Genomic DNA, 21,029 nt, shown 5'->3' with positions numbered 1-21,029 from the left:
AAAAATGCATCTCACCTTCTATAAATGATTTCAACAACTATGTGAGTTAAACCTACCTGGACCTGATGTGTGTGTGTGTGTGTGTGTGTGTGTGTGTGTGTGTGTGTGTGTGTGTGTGTGTGTGTGTGTGTGTGTGTGTGTGTGTGTTTCTTACCAGTGCCAACAATACGTGGATCAGCAAAATGCTTAGCGAGGATAGCAGCTAGTTGTGTAAGGGTTTCTTCATAGCCTGCGAGGAGGGAAAGAGAGGAGATAAGACAGTTTCACACTTTTGCACACTTTTTGAAATGACAAGACCGTTTGTATTCCGCATTTTACACTATATGCCCTGAAGTCAGTGACACTTTACAACATACAAAACCTTTAGGATCCCTTTGAGCAATCTCCTCGTTGACTATTAACATACGTTCTTGAGTCACTCTGGATAGGAGCATTTGCTAAATGCAGAGAATTGTTAACGAATTAGCAATTTGTAGACACTTTCATTAGGTGTATCTGTGCCAGGGCTGAAATCTCATTAGAGAGCACTCATGGTGGGAAAAGAGGGACTGCTGATGCAATCAGGGCTTATCCGTTTTTAATTTAGAAATAATTTAGAAATGTTTGTTGATTTGACTTTGTGGACTATTTTGTGTAGATCGGTGATGGAGGTTGAATACATGTATGCATGTCACTGTAGACAAAATAGACAATACATAGGCACAGCCAAACACACAAATAGCTCACTGCCTACTGTAGTACCGCCTCTATTTTACTCTCATTCACTTCACACTAGCTGATTAATTTGCATGATAGCTGGTGAACAGTTGAAACGGAGTGGTGTGAATGACCTGGTAGCTCCTCCATGCTGTTGGCAGGGCTGAAGTAGTTCTTGAGGGCGCTGTATGCGTTCATAGCGACATTGAGGTAGAACTCTGGTGCGAAGGCGAACAAGGAGCCGGTGTTGTCAGCGTGCTCGATGGTACGTATACATACGCGAAGCAGCCAGTACACATCCAACATCTTCTCCTGGAGCGGGAGAGGGACAGAACCATAGTGAGTGAGACATAGGGGGGGAAAGATGGATCTTCAAGTGGACAGAAAGAGGAAATTAAAACAAACAAGATGACACGCGTATCATTAACAGCCAGGTGAAACAAGCGTTCTCTGTTGTGCATCTGTCCCCCTTTTCTGCAGCGTTACAGACTCTGGGTTGAGACCAGAGTTATAATATATCTAGAGAGCGGATGAGGAGCGACAGGCCCGCCCCGCCCCCCCGCTATTGACTACAGTGGAAGTCTGGGGGCTTGGATGAGACTTCCGCGCGCCGTTTCAGAGTATGGGGTCAGACTCCCATTGGCTTAGGCGGCGTTTCAGAGTATGGGGTCAGACAAGGCCAGCCCAATCAGGACTAGGTCGCCCAAAGGTCCTCATAGCCAACAGCAGCGATCATAAGCCAGGTTTCACATGGCAAAAATAGACAATAATGAAGAGTGTGCGCACACACATGTGAGTATGGGCATGCGTGCACGCACACGCACACACACACACACACACAGACAGACACACACACACGCACACACACACCCCACCTTGGAGTAGATGGTGGCGTTGATCCAGGCCAGTCTCCTACTGAGGTGGTTCAACTTCTCAGCAAAAACTTTCTGGCTCTTCTGAAGCTCATCCAGGATGTCCGCTCTCTGGAGGAATGATGGGGGGAAAGCAAAGCTTATTTATTTAAGATTGTTTATAAGGAATTTACACTACTACACAGAACTGTGTAGTAGATTCAAGCTTGATTCATGCTTGAATCTGTGATTCGGTGATTTTCAACTGAAAGAAAGTGACATATTTCTCGGCTGAAAATATGTTGTTTTTGCTGAGCAACAGATCAGGTGGTAATGAGCCCAAGTCAGACCCACATGGTATAGGTCAGTGCTTATGTGGCTACAGTATATAAAGTGTGGCACGATAGACATCTTCTTTTGTGTCAATCCACATGACATCAGTGGACACGTAGCCATGCAGATAACTATTCCACAATCTCTGCATGCTATATAGAGTCTGGAACTACACCTCCCGAAATCCGAGTAAGAAAGCTGCCACTTCCGTTCTTGAAAATACATTGAAAAATATATATATATATTTTTTTTTAACTTTGTTTTTATTTCAGTTTAGGCAACTTCACAGAATTACAGGTATACATTTTTCTTACAACTGATTTTTTTTCTTTTTTTCACAACCTCAGCTGTTTCATACTTTCACATTCATATACACAAACAACTTCACATGAATTTACAAGTATTCACACCAAAAAAACAAAACAACAAGGAAATAAAAGAGATAAAAGTATATGGTGAGGAAAAAGCAACAGAGCGTCAACATCACTGGGAAATGAACAATATTGAGGACAGAAATGACTGGAGATGGAGGAAAGTGTATGAGTACACCGGAAGGTCTGGGGAGAAGTGTACTTGGTGAGTTGATACTCAGGATTCCGAAACTTGCTACCTCATTAGTAGAGGCAGTACAGGACTCCACCTTTTACTAAATATGCTTGGTTGAAGCCTCAGGGCATAAGTAATTTGTTCCATCTGGTAAATGTCCCATATTTTTTCCACCCATATACTATATGTTGGTGGGGCTGGTTTTAGCCATTTAATTGTAATGCATGTGATGGCCGCTGTAAGCAGCACATGCAATAAATATATTTTGGCTCTACTCTCCAGACCTTCCGGTAACATTCCTAACAACATTACTATGGGATCCTCTGGGATGTTTTGACCGAAAACTTCTGTTAGTGCTTCAGAAACCTCTCTCCAGAATAGTCTCAATTTGGGGCATGTCCAAAATATATGAGTATGATTCCCAATATGTGCTCCGCAGCCCCTCCAGCATCTATTTGAGTGATTTGGACCCATTTTGGCCACTATTTGAGGCGTCCTGAAAAATCTAGATATTACTTTCCATTTAAATTCTCTCCAAGTATTCGAGTTGGTTACCAGGTGCGCTTCACTACATATCTCTTCCCATGTATCCGTTGTTACTTCTATACCTAATTCAGCCTCCCATTTCTCTTTTATATACAGTGTATTATTTGGGCAAAGGTCCAAGAAGACTTGGTAGAATTCCTTGATTACCTTGCCAGCCCCAAATTCAAATTTGAGCAACAGCTCCTCAATAGGAGTGGGTTTCATGGCCCTCTCCCAGTCCTTATGTTTTGTTAGAAAGTCTCTCAGTTGCAAATATCTGAAAAAAATTGTCCTTGGGAGCCCGAATTCAGTCTGTATCTGTTCGAATGATTTAAGACCATCCTTATTAACTAATTGGTGTATGCTGGTTAGGCCGAATTCTGTCCAATTCCTGAATCCTACTAGGGCTGTCGCGGTTACATAATTTAAACCGCGGTGCGATCAATTGGCAATTGGCAATTGGCAAAATACATTATTAATAAACAAAGTTACACTAAGCTTTACTTTACTATGTTGCTTTATAAATGGCAGAGACGACAATGTTTATTTAAAATTAATCTTCAATTAGTCCTGGTCTTCATTAATTTAATATATTAATTTAATATATTAAATGAATGGTGTAAAACCGAAAGCAGTAATGAAAATGGAACACACCATCAACTGCCTATATAACCCGCAACGGCTTCAGAGAAGAACGCAAACGTTTGCTGCTTGTTATTATGATAGTTGCTCCGTGAGTTTGGAAGTAAAGAAGAGCTTGTGAATCAGCAGACCATGAATGATACAGCTTAACACAACTCTTCTTTACTTCCAAACTCACGGAGCAACTATATCAGCCTAATAACAAGCAGCAAACAGAACAGTAACGATATTCCCCGCTTCACGGAAAACTCTCGGATGGTGCACTTATAGCACAAATAGCCTACAGCCCTACACATGTTGCATGCAATTTTAGAAAGTTGAAGGAATCTGGCCTGGTTTTCACGCCACCAGACGAGGATCATCATTGTCTCCACCAGGCCGAAGGCATGGGGGGAGAGTATGTTTTGCACACTGTGTGTGTGTGTGTGTGTGTGTCCGTGAGCAGCTAATCTCGGCCACCGTTAACCCGGTCGATGCCAAATTTTGCACACACACACTCCCTGGATGCCAACGATGAACCTCTGCCCCAAACTTTCCAGAACGGCCTGTTATAGCGCCACCAGGAGGCCGCTTTGTGCAAAACAAGTTTTTGCACAGTACACCTACAGATTTTGTCCAAACATCACGCAAATTTGTACACAGTCTCTCTAGAGCCATTCAATGAAACCGGTCTTTCAGATTTCTCAGACTCCATCCTGATTGGTTAAGATTGGCTTCCAAAGTTCATTTACTTTTGTTGCCCTTTTATCCAACCACCAGATGAAGGCAAGCTGCAATGTCCTACATTCCTATCCTGGTGGAGACCTGTGCCCAGAAGGGCACTTTTTCTAGTTGGTAAATAATTCCTTCTGTAGATAGCGAGTGAGTTTGGTTTCTGCTCGAACTCTCTTGCACTGTTGCTCTTGCACTGATTGGGCACAATCAGCGCAGGAGCATCGAGCATCGAGCATTGATCTCAGCAGAGGTCTCTAACCAAGAGTCCTTTGTTGGCTCCACGTTCGCTGCGTTCGCTGCGTCTGCGATGGCCGCTGCAGGGCGTCCATCGGCCCACTGTCAGGGATCCTGCGGTTTATTGCGCCTGTGCGGTTTTTCTGCCCCCTTGCGGTTTCAACTTGTAATAGCGCGATATGCGATAAATGCGATAATTGCGACAGCCCTAAATCCTACATCCAATTGGGCTGGTATGAACTCCTTTATGTAACCAATATGTGTTAGCGAGGAAATCTGTTTAGGTAGTCCAAATGAAGTTTTTATTTTTCTCCATATTTTTAAAGTAACTCTAGTCCACTCGTTCATTTGGATCTCTTTCAGTGAGGTACCTAGGAAGGGCACAACGTGAAGTGGTTGCGAACAGAGTTTTTTTTCAATATTTAACCATCTAGTATCCTCAGTTTCCTGGAGCCAAATTGTTAATGGTTTCAGCTGTGCCGCCCAAAAATAGTGTCTCAGATTTTGGAGTTTCAGTCCTCCATCCTCCTTAGATAACTGTAACGTTTTTAGCCTCACTCTCGGTCGTTTCCCCTGCCATATAAATTTAGAAATAAGTCTGTCCAGTTTGTCGAAAATGATTTTAGGAATATCTACAGGTAGCATCTGGAAAGGATAGAGTAGCCTGGGGAGAACATTCATACGTATACTCTCAATTCGACCCAATAGAGAGAGGGGAAGTGCCGACCATCGGTTTAAGTCTTCACTAATAGTCAGAATTAATTTTTCGTAGTTGGTCTCATATAATTTGTCTAAAGATAGGGGAATAAAAATCCCTAGGTATTTAATACCCTCCTCAGGCCATCTAAACTCACTCTGGATTTGAACTGTTTGTGGTATTTTACTGCTTATGTCCATAGCCATTGTTTTGTCCACATTTATTTTGTAGCCCGAGTAATACCCGTATTCGGAAATTATCGATTTTAGATATGGGATTGTTGTTGCCGGTTCTAACAGATACAGTAGCACATCATCAGCGTATAATGATAGTTTGTGCTGTTCCCCGTCAATTGTTACTCCCTTTATATTGTTATCATCTCTACTCAGCTACGCGAGCGGCTCAATACTGATCGCAAACAATAGGGGTGATAGCGAGCATCCTTGTCTGCAGCCACGTTCCAGTGTGAATCTATCAGAGAGGAAGCCGTTGACCTTGACTATTTATTTATTTTTAATCTCCATTTCTGCTAAGCAGCAAGCTATATATGCTTAGATGATTTAAATTTATATTAGGATAAATGTGCACAACTGTAAAGACGAGATGGATGAGCTTTATATTTTACTCATGATCAGAGCTTCCGTTCTCCAGACTGTATGACGGAAGCATTTGAAAATTGCAACAGACTGGCAACGCGAGACTAGTGGATACACACACTAGGAGGACAGTGTAGACAGGTAAACAACAACAACATGGTATCACAAGACATGATTACAGTCTGGGGTCTGCTGACGCAACAACATATTAAATGGTAATAACTCCCATAAAACTGCACTTACTGTGTCTAACAATGTCTAACTCTAAACATGCCTAGTAATGAATGTTTTATGAAAACAAGACAAACTAAGCAAGCCTAAATCAGCAAGACCCTGAATATGGTAACAGTCAATTGAGATGTGTATCGCTCTTTTGCATGTGTTGGGTATTGTGTGCACATAAATCAAGTGTGGAAGACACTGAATGGAATGAATTTAAAGCAGAGAGTAGGGCAAAGTTTCTAGTTAGACAAGAATAGACAGCACTGCTGCTGGTACGGTACTTTTTAATGAAGACACACACACACACACACACACACACACACACACACGTACGTTTAGGGGAGATTGATATGCTTGTTTTAGGGGAGATTAATATCCTTGTGTATGTGTAGTATACGCTGTGCGTCTTTATGTGCGGTGGCAAGGCTGGTCCCAAATATGCAAATACTCATTTGGCAAGTCGCTATTTGACGAATACACCGGATTCAGCAAGAATGCTAATTACCATCCGTAGTCCCCATAGAAAATGTATATAAATGAACAGAAATTCTATGCATTTTCAATATCTTTAACACATTCACATTGACTGACATGATTTATCGCGCTACCTAGTAAAGGTGCCTGCAGACTATAATTGTTCATCTCTCCCGCTCCTAGCACACTCACATTCAATAGGATGGCTCCCACAGGTCCAGTAAAAAATGGCCAAATGAAGAGGATTTTGCCAATGAAGGTTAAGCTTACCCTTGGAGGACACCGTGCTAGCTTCTCCTCTGTGTCCTTCAGCGCCACTGCGTATTCATGGACATCGTCTGATACCACTACCATCTGCAAGGAAGAAAACACACACACACACACACACTTATTCACAGCACACTCCATGTGCTCATGGCAGTCAATAAAAGACATTTCCCTTGATAGACATGTAAAGATCTCAGGCGGCCGTAGATTAATGTGTCGATTCCGTCCCTAAGCATGACACTTAAACCCTAAAGAATATTAGCATTGCATCATTTCAGTCCAAACTGACTAGTGGCAGTGTGGTCTGTCTTTTCTAGGCCATGCATACTCTAAAATTCCCAAAGTGATATCCAGTTGGCGACACACTTTATTATTTGTTCCCCCACATGAATGTCGAATCGAGCAGTCTAGTATCTTCAGTCGCGCTAAAAGTTGGAATTAAAACAGGGATATACCAAACGATTATAATACCAAACAAAATGAAACGATTATACCAAACAAAATAAATTATGCCACCTCTGGACGAGGGGGATAATTTTGGAGAAGCAGTCTTGTGTCTGGTGATGCAAGCTGATCTCAGTCAAACCCTAAATACTTAGTGGAACAGTATCCATCAGGGTTGAGTACTTGGTCCCGTCCATTTTTCCACTACACCAAATCTTTTCACTGATAATAGCTGATCTACAAGCTCACAACATATTCCCCAGAATAGGGACACCTTTTGCTTTTAGTCTGGATGTATCGTACGGATGTATCGCCCCAAGCACTACCTGACTTGAAGGTTCCGCTAACCACAGTACCATTAGGTGTGCCTAATGTACCATTAGGCACACACATTGTTCAGTCAGGAGAGAACAGTTTCCCGGTGACAGAAACAGCTAAATTGACCCCCCCCCACCCTCCCCAAACAAAAGGAATGTTTACTCAAACTGTTAGAATGCTTCATTTAACAGAAACACAACTAGCCAGCAGACTAAGGGGTGGGGTCTACATTTACTGTTGACGATAATAGATAGTCTTGACAGAGGGTGATGACAAATGTAATGCCTGGCACTGTTAACTGTTTTCAAACACAATTACTGTGGATGGTGTGAATGGATGGGAAGAGGATATCAATTCCCGCTGGCATGTTTTTCTGACAGTTGTTACTCATTGAAAACGGCGATGTCATGTGTCTCTGCTGCTGAAAAGAAAAAATCACTCATGTGAAGTGAGGGGCGCTCTATAATAACAAAATACATACATAAATGGATGCACCTGGGACGTATCCTCAGTGATGTATCCCAAGGTCATCGGGGTTTCGGGTCTCGCAACATCATACCCCTCACTCAGGTGACCCAGCCGGGAGTGATCAAGTCCCGACTTACGTCCCAGTAGCTACCCTTGATAAGTCCCATTAGGGAAAAACCAGGGCCACACAATCCATTCCTCCTGAACTACTCTGCCGGGACTGGGAGGTACCATTCTGGCACATGGAAGGACTAGGCTCTGTGGGTTGACACCTGTCCGGGCCCCTCCTACGTCTCACCAGGTCCACTCCTGCTCTCACCAGGTCAGGCCCTGTGCGTTGTAATCATCATACATCACAGTCCGTGCTCAGCCAATCAAATCATCAATATGTGGTGCACGCAAACACCCAACGCTGGGGGGCTAGCACCCCTCAAATTCAGCATTGCAATTTATGTCAGTATAATTATGTTATGTAACCATTTACTAGAGACGCCTACTGGACGTTTCACCGCCGATCCGACAAATGAAATTATGGAAATCTCTGTCTGTCAGGCCTTGTCCCTTTTATGCCCATATATATATATAGACTGCTGATGTCATCTGTATATGCCCATACATGGGCATGCCCCCTTTTGTGCCCATATATGGAGCCGACTGATTTGTTTGCGGCTGATGCCAAACTGACTCCATATTTGGGCATAGCTGCATTGGGAACTTGGCTAACCGATACTGACATCATGAGCGTGGTGTCGGAAGTCCGCCAGTCCGATAGGAAGATAATACAAACAATAGATTTTGTCCAAACATCAAGCAAATAGGTACACATTATCTCTTCTCTATAGTAATGTGATGAAGACGGATCTTTTCATCTGTAGTCTCCGAGCAGGCTGGTGGCATTATTACTATAGAGTATAGACAGTCAGACATGGTGTAAAAAGGTAAATGGTGCATTTATATAGCGCCTTTATCCAAGGCGCTTTACATAGATTGTGCATCAATTCACCCATTCACACACACATTCATACACCGATGGTGGCGGAAACCATGCAAGGCACCAGCCAGTACATCAGGAGCAATTAGGGGTTCAGTGTCTTGCTCAAGGACACTTCGACACTCTGGGGGAGCCCGGGTTCCAACTGGCAACCTTGTGGTCTCCATCCAGCCACTCTACCCCTGAGCCACTGCCGCCCCAGGTGTTACTAGAACAGGCCATTCACAAGTGGACTGATCGGTGTGAAACTTTGTACGACTAGTACGCACACTCCCCCTAGAGGTCAAGGGAGATTTTATATTATTTGCAAAAGATAAATATTTTTGAGAGGCGCTGGCCCCTCCTATATTCAGCTATAGTGTAGATTGTCGTCTTACACAAACATTAAATTCCCATTGACAATGAATGGAGAATTTAAGTCATTTAGGTCATATGTGGACGAGCAATTCGGCTATTTTTACACAAAGATTAAATTCCCACTGACAATAAATGGATGATGTACGATGATAAGAGTGCCACTCACTTCACACGGTTGTGATTTTTTATATTACTCCAACACATGCCCAAACATCACGCAAATCACTAATCAGTACACAATATCTTTAGTCAGTCACAAACACACACACACACACACACACACACACAGTAAGGCTTCTTCGTGACACCTGAGGGTCTATCCTAGAACCTCAACAGTTCTGATGCAACAGATAACGGCTTTCCCCACCATTCATCATGCCCAACCAGGTCCCGGGGTATCATTTGATTGAACACAGATTACACTGTGGAATAATTTAAAAATAGAATAGAGTAATACAGGGTAGAAATCTAGATTTGGTACAGTACGAGTGCACGTGGTGCAGTGGGGATGGATTTCCGTTCCGATCCAGAAATTTAATTTGCAATTCAGCAGTGCAATTCAGAGCCTATGCATTCATCCTCTGCATTCCCACTGGCTATGTATTGCTGTCATTATGGTCTATGCACTGTATGTACATTGTACTGCATGCGTCTGTCATTCTGCATGTACTAAATGTTCTCTCCTCCAACAGAGGAAATTGCATTAGTGTGTTAGTGGCAACCCGTTGTGATATACTCACTGCACTATAGGGAAAGCCGTAAATGACTTGCTACAACTATTCCCTAAAACGTATGCAAGGATAGATGTGCATTAAATGGGTGTGTACAATCTACAGATAAGGCAACATTATGGCTGCAATAAGAGTTGTCCCGATCGGATCAGGTGATCGGAAATTGGGGACGATCACGTCATTTTCACGTCATTGGATCGGAAGCCAAAAAACATGATCGGGACATCCCTAGTATCAATATTATATCCATATCATGATATTAGACTGGAAATTGTCTGTGATATTGTACTATAAAATATAAATATTCGATTGGGGAAAATCGGTATCGGCAGATGCTCAAAATCAAATGATCGGAATCGGATCGGGAGCAAAAAAATGTGATCGGGACATCCCTAGCTGCAATAGTGTTGGGCAACCACAGATGTGTTCTAGTGGTGTTAATATTGATGGTGCAAAAAGGGGCCCAGACAGGGCAGGGAGCCCAGGGGCACCAAAATGAACCAAGGCCATCCAAATTCCTTTTCCGAAAACCTGCGTGCGTCCTTGAGTTTAGTTGCATGCATGCTCATGTGGATCTGTTCAGAGGTAAAGCCGCCTCCTCCTGCCTGCCCGACCTGGCTGTGAGTTTAAGTGTTATTTAGCACCAACATTAGGTCAAATCCAACGGCGAAAGCAGCCGATCGACATGCTAAAGCGCGCTCCTTTGTCCCACGATACATGTGTTCTCTTCATTTTGTAAATAACCTAGACCTTACCCGTTCTGATTGGGTCCAGGAGGGAATTGTCCTGTCTCGCTATAGCATAGCAGATTTATAAAGGCAAGAAAAAAACTGACCCCATCTATTATTTGTATTCATTGGCAGAAATGGGCTTCCACAGTATTACAGTACTATAACAAAATACATACATAAATGGATGCACCTGGGACGTATCCTCAGTGATGTATCCCAAGGTCATCGGGGTTTCGGGTCTCGCAACATCATACCCCTCACTCAGGTGACCCAGCCGGGAGTGATCAAGTCCCGACTTACGTCCCAGTAGCTACCCTCGATAAGTCCCATTAGGGAAAAACCAGGGCCACACAATCCATTCCTCCTGAACTACTCTGCCGGGACTGGGAGGTACCATTCTGGCACATGGAAGGACTAGGCTCTGTGGGTTGACACCTGTCCGGGCCCCTGTACTGTATGTGCCTATGAAAACAAGCTACGTTAAAGAAATGTGCAGGGTGGTGGGCAAGAATGAAATTGCTTTGGGCTCTCCGTTGATTAAACCACCCTCGACATGTGAATGAAATTTGGGGTGGATTGGACATTCCGTTGGTGATTTGTAATTTTTTGTAAAACAGGCCCCTCCCACTAACTTTGGACGCCGATTACAGCCGAATGATACAGACTATGAAAATTCTGCCTGTGGTGTTTTAAGCGGATAGGTCCAGAGATCATTTGTACTTTTTTGTGAGATTTGCACAAAAGCTGTAGGTGTGTTTTTTTCCCCCTGCCATTTCAAAATGGCAGAAAATCTATCCTGACGCATAGTGTCAGACAGACACTCATTCACTCACTCAGACAGACATTGAGTGAATTATAGTATGATATAATTATAATAATTATAAAATAACAATACATTTCACTTTTATACAGCATTTCTTACTCAAGAATAAGGGCACACCCTGCCTACATGAATAAAACATTCAACAAGAACCTTTTTGCAAATGCAGGCAGACTACTTGGAAAAAGAAACATAACATATTCAAGCACAGGACGACATGTTCTCCGATAAACTCAGAATAGGATTGATTCCCAGTGTTTGGTATATAACAGATGTTGTCCCTGAACAAGTGTCTATTCCCAAAATCAGCTTCTGCCAGAGCTCTGTGCCTCTCCTATGCTGACAACCTCTCACCTTTCCTACTAACCTGTCCAAACAAAGAAAAGAACAAACATGCAAACTACCCAAAAACTTAAACATACTTGAATATACTGTACTGTAGTGAAAACTAACCGGTCAATAACATAGAAACGCACCATCAGCTAAACTATTGTTTTCTGGCACACCTGCTGTGTGCTCCTCTCTTGAGGCATGTGTCGGTGTCGCAGAGCTCCATGCTGTGTTGATAATCGGGGTGAGGCGATGGCAAATGCAGACAAAAGTTGTATGCTGCTCTACAGGCGAACCACCGTTTTGTGCGGCATGCTGTTCGCCCAAAGCATTTCTGAACCATCAGCGTGAGCCTGTAGTGGTGCGTGTGTACTGTGTAGTGATCACCTCCTTGGTCTTTAGAAACTGAGTAAGTTAGACCAGTTTACCAGTTCACACCTTTGCAGAAAGCCAACATTATAGTTCAAAATCATAGAGGCTTCACATATGAGGTGTATTCTACGTGGAAGTACGTACAAATAAAAAGATCCAAATTTGTTTTCTCACACAATTCTGACTTTATATCTGTTAGCCATTTTCTATTTATGTCTGTCACGGGGCAACCCGTGCCCTATACACACACATTGATGGAGAACAATGCACTCACCTAAACTACACAGTAGCATTCTTAACTTTGCTGGCTGGCTTGGAAGACTGTTAATGGACATGAGTGCATATTTTTATTATTGTAGCTCACAGTGAATTGTGTGAGCTTTGCAAATATTGTCACAGCATATATGTTTGGTCATTTGTGTTTCATGATGATTGTGTGGCACCTGGCTCTCCTGCAGTACTGGTGATCCCCTTGATTGAGTGGGGGAAGGTACTAGAGCAGGAGGGGTGTCTGTCTTATGTGTCAAGAGCTCTTGTGTTGTATGTTCTCTTATGTGATTAATGTGGCGCCTGAAATGGGTGCATGTATTTGGAAATAGGTTTAGTAAAACCGTATATAATTGTGTAAATCAACTCATGGGCCGTAGTTTGTCTTATTTGAGTTAAGTGGTTACCAATTAGTTCTGTGTCTTGGTATGGTCTCACCCAGTATAAAAGGGAGGCTGCAGGATGCCGAGGTTCAGTAGTGGCTTGGGCAACAAGCAGGTAACACCCAGGGAGAGCTGCTAGGGGTCCCTTTTTGGAAGCGTTTATAGCCTAATGGAGTTTCTTACGTTCTGGATTTTTGTTTCCTAATTTGCTTTCAAGCTAAGTTTCATCTGTCTTTTTGTGAGGTTAGTCTTCAGTGTTTTGTTGTTTGTTAGGCCTTCCACTGTAAATACTGCTGCATCGTGGAGAAATAAAACCCTCTAAATGGTATTGCTGGATTCTGTCACTTTTTGGAGCCTTGGCCACTCGGCCAACTTTACAATGTCATTTGCATTTGTTCTAGTATTATTGCCTGCTATATGAATAGTATATTTTCTTGGTTATTAATTATACTATGCATTTGATGGGTTCGAAATCGAATAGCGGTTTCCTCCCCCATTTGAAATTGAATTCAAAGTTTATGTGACTGAGTAACGCTCAGAAATAAATATGTTTAGTTCGATGCAACTTTCGGCTCTACATGATTACGTTTGTTAACAAGAGACGCGGCTGCTACTATCCAATAACAAACAAAGACTGCAACAACACCACGACCAACAGTGGCTTTATTTCTTTGTTCAAAAGGCCACAATAATATCTCTGAGATTCTTTCACAAAATTGCTTCTCGCATTTGTGAAAGAAAAACATGATTTGGAGATAACGATGAAGATAGCTGGAAAGGCAAGAAAAAACTGACCCTATCTATTATTTGTATTCATTGGCAGAAATGGGCTTCCACAGTACAACCTACGTTAAAGAAATGTGCAGGGTGGAGGGCTTTGAAGAACCTCTGGTGATCTAGAACCCCAAACAAGCACTCTGTTGGTACTTATCGAGCGGATACAACATTAATCTGCCAACAAAGCCACCCTCCTCTAAGCCCTTTGTGATTACTCCCATATAAGAGATCAAGTCACCAGAGGGGGTTTGATCTTTCTCATCAAGTTTTTCATTACCGGAGTCCCATGTGGCATTTTCTTTATGAGTTCTATTACCGCCATGGGATTGTTCCAATATATAGGCACATTATAAGACCTCTGATGTGAATGCGATGTATTTTCTGTCCACTTCATTGACGTGATGCTGTTGACACTGATAGGTACGGTGACAGACAAGCCAGAAGGACACTGAGGGAAGGATATAACATTGCTGTCAGGCATAAACCTTGTATCTCCTCTCCATATTTAAACTTTTTAATATCTTCTTCATAAATCAATGCCCTACAATTGCCCGATTTACAAGCTCACAATGTGTTTTTGCGACACATTGTGAGTTTGCATTTTTCCTTGAAAGAAAATGAAAGTGGTTTAGTCCGTCTGTGGGTTTTTTTAAATACCGGTATTGATATACGGTAACACATACTGTACTGTACCAGTGACTCTGATGAAGACCGCAAGGTCGAAACGTTAGTCGTTTTGTATACTCAGCACCTAAATAAAAGGCTCTAAATGTCCGTGCTGCTCCAGTCTCTTCTCCTTATGCAACTTTGATGTCCCTGCACCTGTGAAGCACCGGATCAGCCGTTTCAGGCTTGAGGCGCGTTGGTAGACTCCCTTTCTACCTGTACTGTACCAGTGTTGCAGACCTTATTGTTTTCTACTGAATCGCCGTTTGAACAGCACCTGGGTGAGATTGAATCACCTTTATAAATGTTGAACCAATGAAAATTGTTAACAAGACCTTATGACCCTTTTTTTCTTTCTGAACGGGAACCATTTGAACATACAAGGTTTCCACCTGACAGTGACGATAAGCACACAAACACACACACACGCACACACGCACACACATACACACCTTTCCCAATTGCTGATGGACACTAAGGTTGTACATCATTACGATGCCATCAACGATCTCCAGCAGGGACTTCTCTGCGATTGGCTGGTCTGGCTCTACCAATGGTCGCCCCAGCAACAGGCCATCGTTACCATGACTTCCCTCAACTTGAGGTCATTGTTGAAAACGGGGGAGGATGGGAAAGCATAATGAAAGAGAAGAAAATGAAAGGGCAGAGGAGATTAGAGGAGGTGGGATTACACCGATGGGATTACACCAATAACCTCATATAGGAGGTGTGTGTGTGTGTGTGTGTGTGTGTGTGTGTGTGTGTGTGTGTGTGTGTGTGTGTGTGTGTGTGTACACGTTTGGGTAGCCATAGCCCAGATAGTCCAAAACATAAGTGTATAAAAGGTCTTCTGTCACTCACTGTCCTCCTCGGTCCTCTGTTCCACGGTGAGGGTTCGAACTTTGACCTTCTCGGGCGGTGCCAGCGGCCGCCTGGGGGTCATTAGGCTGACGGCCGCCGTGCTGAGGAAGCGGTTGGCCCGACCCAATGTGGGAGAACTGAGCCAGCTGGGCCGGGCCAGTGCTCCACCCATTGCTACAGCACCAAATGGCCTCTGGAAAAAACAAACCCACATTTGAACACCACCCCGAACGCCTGGGGTTATCTAATCCATTAAATCATAGTGCCCAGCGATTTATAGCAGCGGACCACATTTAGCGACGGACCGGATGCTATCCTGGATGTGGCTGAAGTAGCTTGATGTAGCCAAACACACTCTCGAGGGAGGTATGATTAATTCTAACACGACTAGCGACGAGACTGCGATGGGCCGTCTAACACATCATCTTTTCTTGGAATTGGACGGAATGATTTAGATCAAGAGTTATTAACGTTTTAAGATTTCCGATCTCGTCGGCTAAAATGGGGGGAACATTTTCGACGACGTCCCACCGGAAAATAACATTGAATGTTGCGCAACATACGCTCCCAGCCAATAATCTCCGTCCTTTTGATCAATCTCCGTCCTGAGCGCTGGGCATTACTAATTGATTGAACGGAGAACTCCGTCCTTGCCGCTCAGGGTGTTAAAACAGCTTAAGTGCCGGGCCCGTAAAGACGAGCTTACCTTAACTCTGTCCAGCTTGCCATAGCCGTATACGCGGGTTTTGTTTAATCCACAATAATCGGTGATTAATTATCATCACGTTAGCATGTTGTAGCATTTTTAGCTAGCTCCAGGCCAAAACGGCCAAAATTCTTGCGTGCATGCCCGTGCACACACACAAGCAGTCTTTATATGCATTATGGCTCATAATCTGCAAATAATGCGATATTCGGCACTTGATTAGAGCTTAATTTGACTTAGTTATGATTAAAAAAGCGATCGCGCTAATACACATACCGGTATATACAATATCCCTGTTGTGACCTGGCCGACTTTCAGTTCCGGTTCAAACTAGTGACATCCGGTAGCTTTTGGTTATTAAAAAACGTCTGGCATGGGGCACCACCCCATCTGCTGGCCACTCGGCAGAATGGCATCCATCCTATTTTAATGCCAATTGTAATGCCAATTTTCAGGAAATTAATATTTTGAAAACAAAGCAATACTGCCTCATCAAAGTTGGTGTTGTGACTTTATATACAGTATTGTCAATTACTTGCATGAGAGGGGGAGATGTGGTGGAGTTAGTTCCTTAAGAGGTTTTGTCCAATATTTTCAAAACAACACATAGACGTAAAGGGTGTTCAATAGCACTGATTTAGGAAGAAAATTATAATCTAAAACCTCAAAAAATGAGTTAGGTGTTTTCCTCCTGACAGCAACGATATTCTATATTTTAAGTGTTGAAAACTAAACATTATTCAAAAAACTGCATAATAACATTGTGTCACACACACACACAAAAACAGAGGGATGTTGCTGGCTTTAGAAGATATATCGATAAAGCAATACCGTTGACTTTTTGCAATACTGATATTGCTCATGTCCATACCTTGAACGATACGATAACGATATATTGTGCAGCCTTAGTTTTGGACATCATGCTGTTGCAGTACAATTGTTAATGAGATTTCTAATTAAAACAAACAAACCTGTGCTGCTCCACTCTCTTCATCTTCATCCAGATCATCCATGGAAGTGGTCTGGATCTCTGCAGGGTCGATGATGATGTTGGCTTTACTGGCCAGGTCATCTGCCAGACAAAGGTAAACAGAAATGTTTTTAGTTTTACATTTAGGCCACGTTTCAATATCGATAGAACCGTCTCCCTTATCTGTAGAAACACCTGCCAGGAAGAGAGGGCACACAGCATAGACAAGAAAGATTTCAGACTATTATCTTCCCTAAGAAAAAACAAACTACAAACAAAAACACAAGAAGAAAGAGCACAAGCACAGTTTAACACACTGTTTCTGCTCTGCTCTGAGAGTGAGCCTATTGGGAGGATCAAAACAAGACAAAAACCTCTCCCAAGAATATGAAAACATTTCTCTGGCAGAACCACCTGACATCCCTATTTTAGGCATGCCCTAATAAATAAATAAAATCAGACCAGTCTGAACTGAGCGGTGCAACTACACTTTTATTGTTATAGTTACTGTGTGTTTGTGTATGTGAGTGCGTGTCCCAATCAGGAGGTTGCCACGCTCATGCCGCCATAGGGATGGACGGACAAACAGACACACATAGCTGTTAGTTGGAGCGGTTAGGCACCACTCAAAAATATGAATAGACATTTTCTACTCTTCTACTAATGTTTGTAAAGCCCACAGACAGACACACTTTCACTGTGAGCTTGTAGATCAGCTATTTTTTGCTACTCTTGTGTGTGACACCATAGTATGACCATAGAATAGTATGACGTAGTCACACATTAATTTACGAAAAAAGAAATATGGACATACAAGGTCTCTGCCCGACAGTGACGAGAAGTGACCTCTGTGTCAGCAGCACCAGAGGCTCTAGAACTGTTGTCGTTTCTCATTTCCCAGACTGCTAGTGCTACATCATAAAATTCAGCCAACCCCAAGACCTGTCCATAAATCCTGTTTGAATTATTGTGCCACGTCCATGGCTTATCTTCAGGGGAACATAGTGGACACGTGTTGCCAGCAGGGCAAGCAGGAGGGACACATTTGTTCTATCGGACAGTACAGCAGCTGAAGGACAGAGAGAACTGAACTATGATGAGACAATCCAAGGTGGCCAATATTGACCTAAGAATTAAAACAACACTTTAATACATGTTTGTAAATATGCACATTTTAACAATAGCAATAGCAAGTACAAAAAAATGGCACCCTTCATACACTACTATCCAGCTAGCAGTATATGCTGATGCTCCTTGTCTCGCAAATTCAACTGTGGCACCTGTCCACTCCAATAGTCTGGAAATGTGTGATGGAAATTGTAGTACTGGGCATGTTGTGCCATTAAGAACAGTTATTTTTGTATTTATTTTTTCCTAAATGCAAATCTCATTTAATTACACTAATCTCCGCTCCCTTCAAATGTTGATACAAATCTGTGGTAGAGGTCATAGGCAAATCGGAACCACAAGGGTCTCAGAATCATCACATGACTGCCAAGGTAGTCCATTTGATTGACATTTTGAAGCTAGAGGTTGAACAAGTAAAGCTGAACAGAAGAGAGGAAAGAAGAAAACGGAATAGGAGAGAGGGAGATGAAAGACAGGTTGAAGGAGCACCAAAAAAACAAGAGAGGAAGCAAAAATGCGAGGGAAGAGGGAATCAAAGAGAGCGGGAGGAAGGTCAGGAAAAAGAGAAAGTAGCACAGGAGAGTGGGATTAATAACACAGAGCCAGAGGTTACAGTTTGTCAGAGTATTTCTATTCAGGTGGATAGAACCACAGGTCAAGGAGACGACTGCAGAGGGACCCGACAGGCAGATGGCTATTATTGTTACTGGAACAGATAGCAGAGGCCGAGGGGACCTCAGAGCATAATTATCAGGAAGGTATGGCAAAGCCAGGAAAAATTTAATTGCTGGAGCTTAACTTAACAAACCTTTCGACATTGTGCACATTATTTGTACTTCCAGTATTGTTTTTACTGATTTCTTTACCCCCACATACGTTTTGAACTTTATGAAATTGAAATATTTAATACAAAGTTAAAATGGAAGTCAATGAGGCACTGATCGGGCTGAAAGGTTGCCTACTATACATTTAGAGTAATAAGTTACAAGTTGGCCACAACTGACTGTTGAAGTCCGAGATCCAAATTGGAGACAAACCCTTCATATTTGGATGACGAGATCCACATGATTTTTTATTACATTTTTTGAGGGGCCCCTCCTATATACAGGTTTGATGTTTGTTTAAAAAAAAGTCATTGACAATGAAGGGAAAATTTACATAATCTTGTCCTAGTAACACAAACAATAAAGAGAATGTAATGTTTGTGTTGGCACCGTTTGTTTTACATTCACCATTACATCACCTAATCAACATGAGTTAGTCTTTAATATATTAGCGCACCTCACTTCACACGGGTGTGATTTTTATTTTATACATCTTTGTGTGGACCCCAGGAAGACTAGCGACCACTTTTTGGAAGCTAATGGGGATCCTAATAAAGAAAGAAAGAAAGAGAGAGAGAAAGAATTCAACAAAGCCGTGTAATATGGGAAATTATTTAGCAGGCTGCTAATATTCATTTAAAAAAAATCACACCTGTATGATGAGGGGCGCACTTATCGTCATACATCATCTCATTCCGGCCAATCACAATTTGCGTCCTCACTTTTGTCTTCAATGTTTGTGTTTTACCCAATGTTTGTGTTTACACAATGTTTGTGATTGCACAAACACTCAACACTGGCCATTCATTGTCGATGGCATTCAAAGTTTGTGTTTGCTCGAATCCTCAAAGCTGGACATAGGAAAATCACACCCATTTGAAGTGAGTGGTGCCTTTTTCCATGAGGATGCTGCTGTATAGACCCACATAATCTCACATGACGGTAGCCACAGTAACCGTGCTGCTACCGACTAATAGACACCCAAACACACACAGTCACATGGTGGAGCGCTCAGCACAGCTCAAAAACATTTCCTCAATCTACTAATCATTGAACCAATTTCAGCAGGGTGACTTGAACACCAGATGCATGCCCTTTGAGTTGTTGAAAACACTATGTGTTTTATTGGTTTATCAATGGAAGTTATCAATCGGGTTGATTAGTTAGGTAATCAATCAATACTGCATATTGAGCAGTGCATCATGAGGCGTGCTTGGTGGGATGAATGGGCCCATGATGTACGGGCATGATTAATCAACTGTTGATTTACCGTACCTACATGTATGTGGGGTGCACCTGTTGCTACAGCTGACATGATGAGACGGAAGGATAGAGAAATAAGGGATGAGAAAAAAAGATCGGGGCAGAGACAGAGAGAAAGAGAAAGGGTTTGACAGACCAAACAAGACAAAGAAAGGGTTTCACAGGGTCTCATTTGCTTCAGCCACTCTCCAAGCGGAGCTCGGTGCACTCATAAAAGACTAAAAGACAAGGGGCTCCATTTGCACGCTTTCCCCTAAATTGCTATTTTGGTCACATACATTTTGGGAAGTCGATAGTGGAGTTTAAAAGCACCCGTAAGCCGCGCTAAATTAGTTTGGTAGAGCGGCACACGGCACGCCGCGCGCGCCTCAATGGAGATGTCTGCAGGCACAGAGTAGGCTGCCTCATCTCTCCTATCTCTTTGTAATTGTCCTATAATCAGCAGAAGTTGAGTGCCTGCCACTTCCTTGTGTCCATTGTGTTTATATAATTGTAAAGTCAAAGAAGTTCTTTGTGCGCGATTCCATTTCCATTTGCTCTTTCAGTTCATGATCACCCCAAGGTGGCCCCAAATTTGGTTTATTGACCGAACTTTCCTTTTCACTTCATACCGTTACGTAGAGACGGCATACACGCACAATCTATATATACCAAATGAAAGCCCTAATTTTACACCATTTTTAAAATGAGCAAGATTTGAGTGAGTTGTTACTCAATGAAAAGACGAGTGTTCTTGGCTCTGTGCGTGTGGAGAAAAATAAAATGCACGACGGGGGGGGGGGGGGGGGGTGCAGCAGTGAGACTTCAGGGCAGCGGCTATGAAGC

General features: G+C 42.7%; 1 protein-coding gene across 3 annotated transcripts in view; it reads right to left on the bottom strand.

Annotated features, from left to right (window-relative positions):
• The window catches only part of rnf123 (ring finger protein 123), a 187,343-nt gene that overhangs the window by 137,562 nt on the left and 28,752 nt on the right, over positions 1-21,029 (bottom strand). For all 3 annotated transcript variants that reach the window (XM_083771405.1, XM_083771407.1, XM_083771406.1), the window contains exons 22-28: positions 16,991-17,091; positions 15,314-15,506; positions 14,905-15,050; positions 6,801-6,884; positions 1,572-1,679; positions 831-1,008; positions 155-229 (exon numbers count right to left, since the gene is read on the bottom strand). In XM_083771405.1, coding sequence (XP_083627531.1) covers positions 155-229; positions 831-1,008; positions 1,572-1,679; positions 6,801-6,884; positions 14,905-15,050; positions 15,314-15,506; positions 16,991-17,091 — 885 coding nt within the window. The remainder of the gene's footprint in view (positions 1-154; positions 230-830; positions 1,009-1,571; positions 1,680-6,800; positions 6,885-14,904; positions 15,051-15,313; positions 15,507-16,990; positions 17,092-21,029) is intronic.

This window comes from Protomyctophum parallelum (genome assembly GCF_964188405.1).
Source record: "Protomyctophum parallelum genome assembly, chromosome: 8".
Lineage (NCBI taxonomy): Eukaryota > Metazoa > Chordata > Actinopteri > Myctophiformes > Myctophidae > Protomyctophum > Protomyctophum parallelum.
This window is presented reverse-complemented; position numbering and strand designations above follow the sequence as displayed.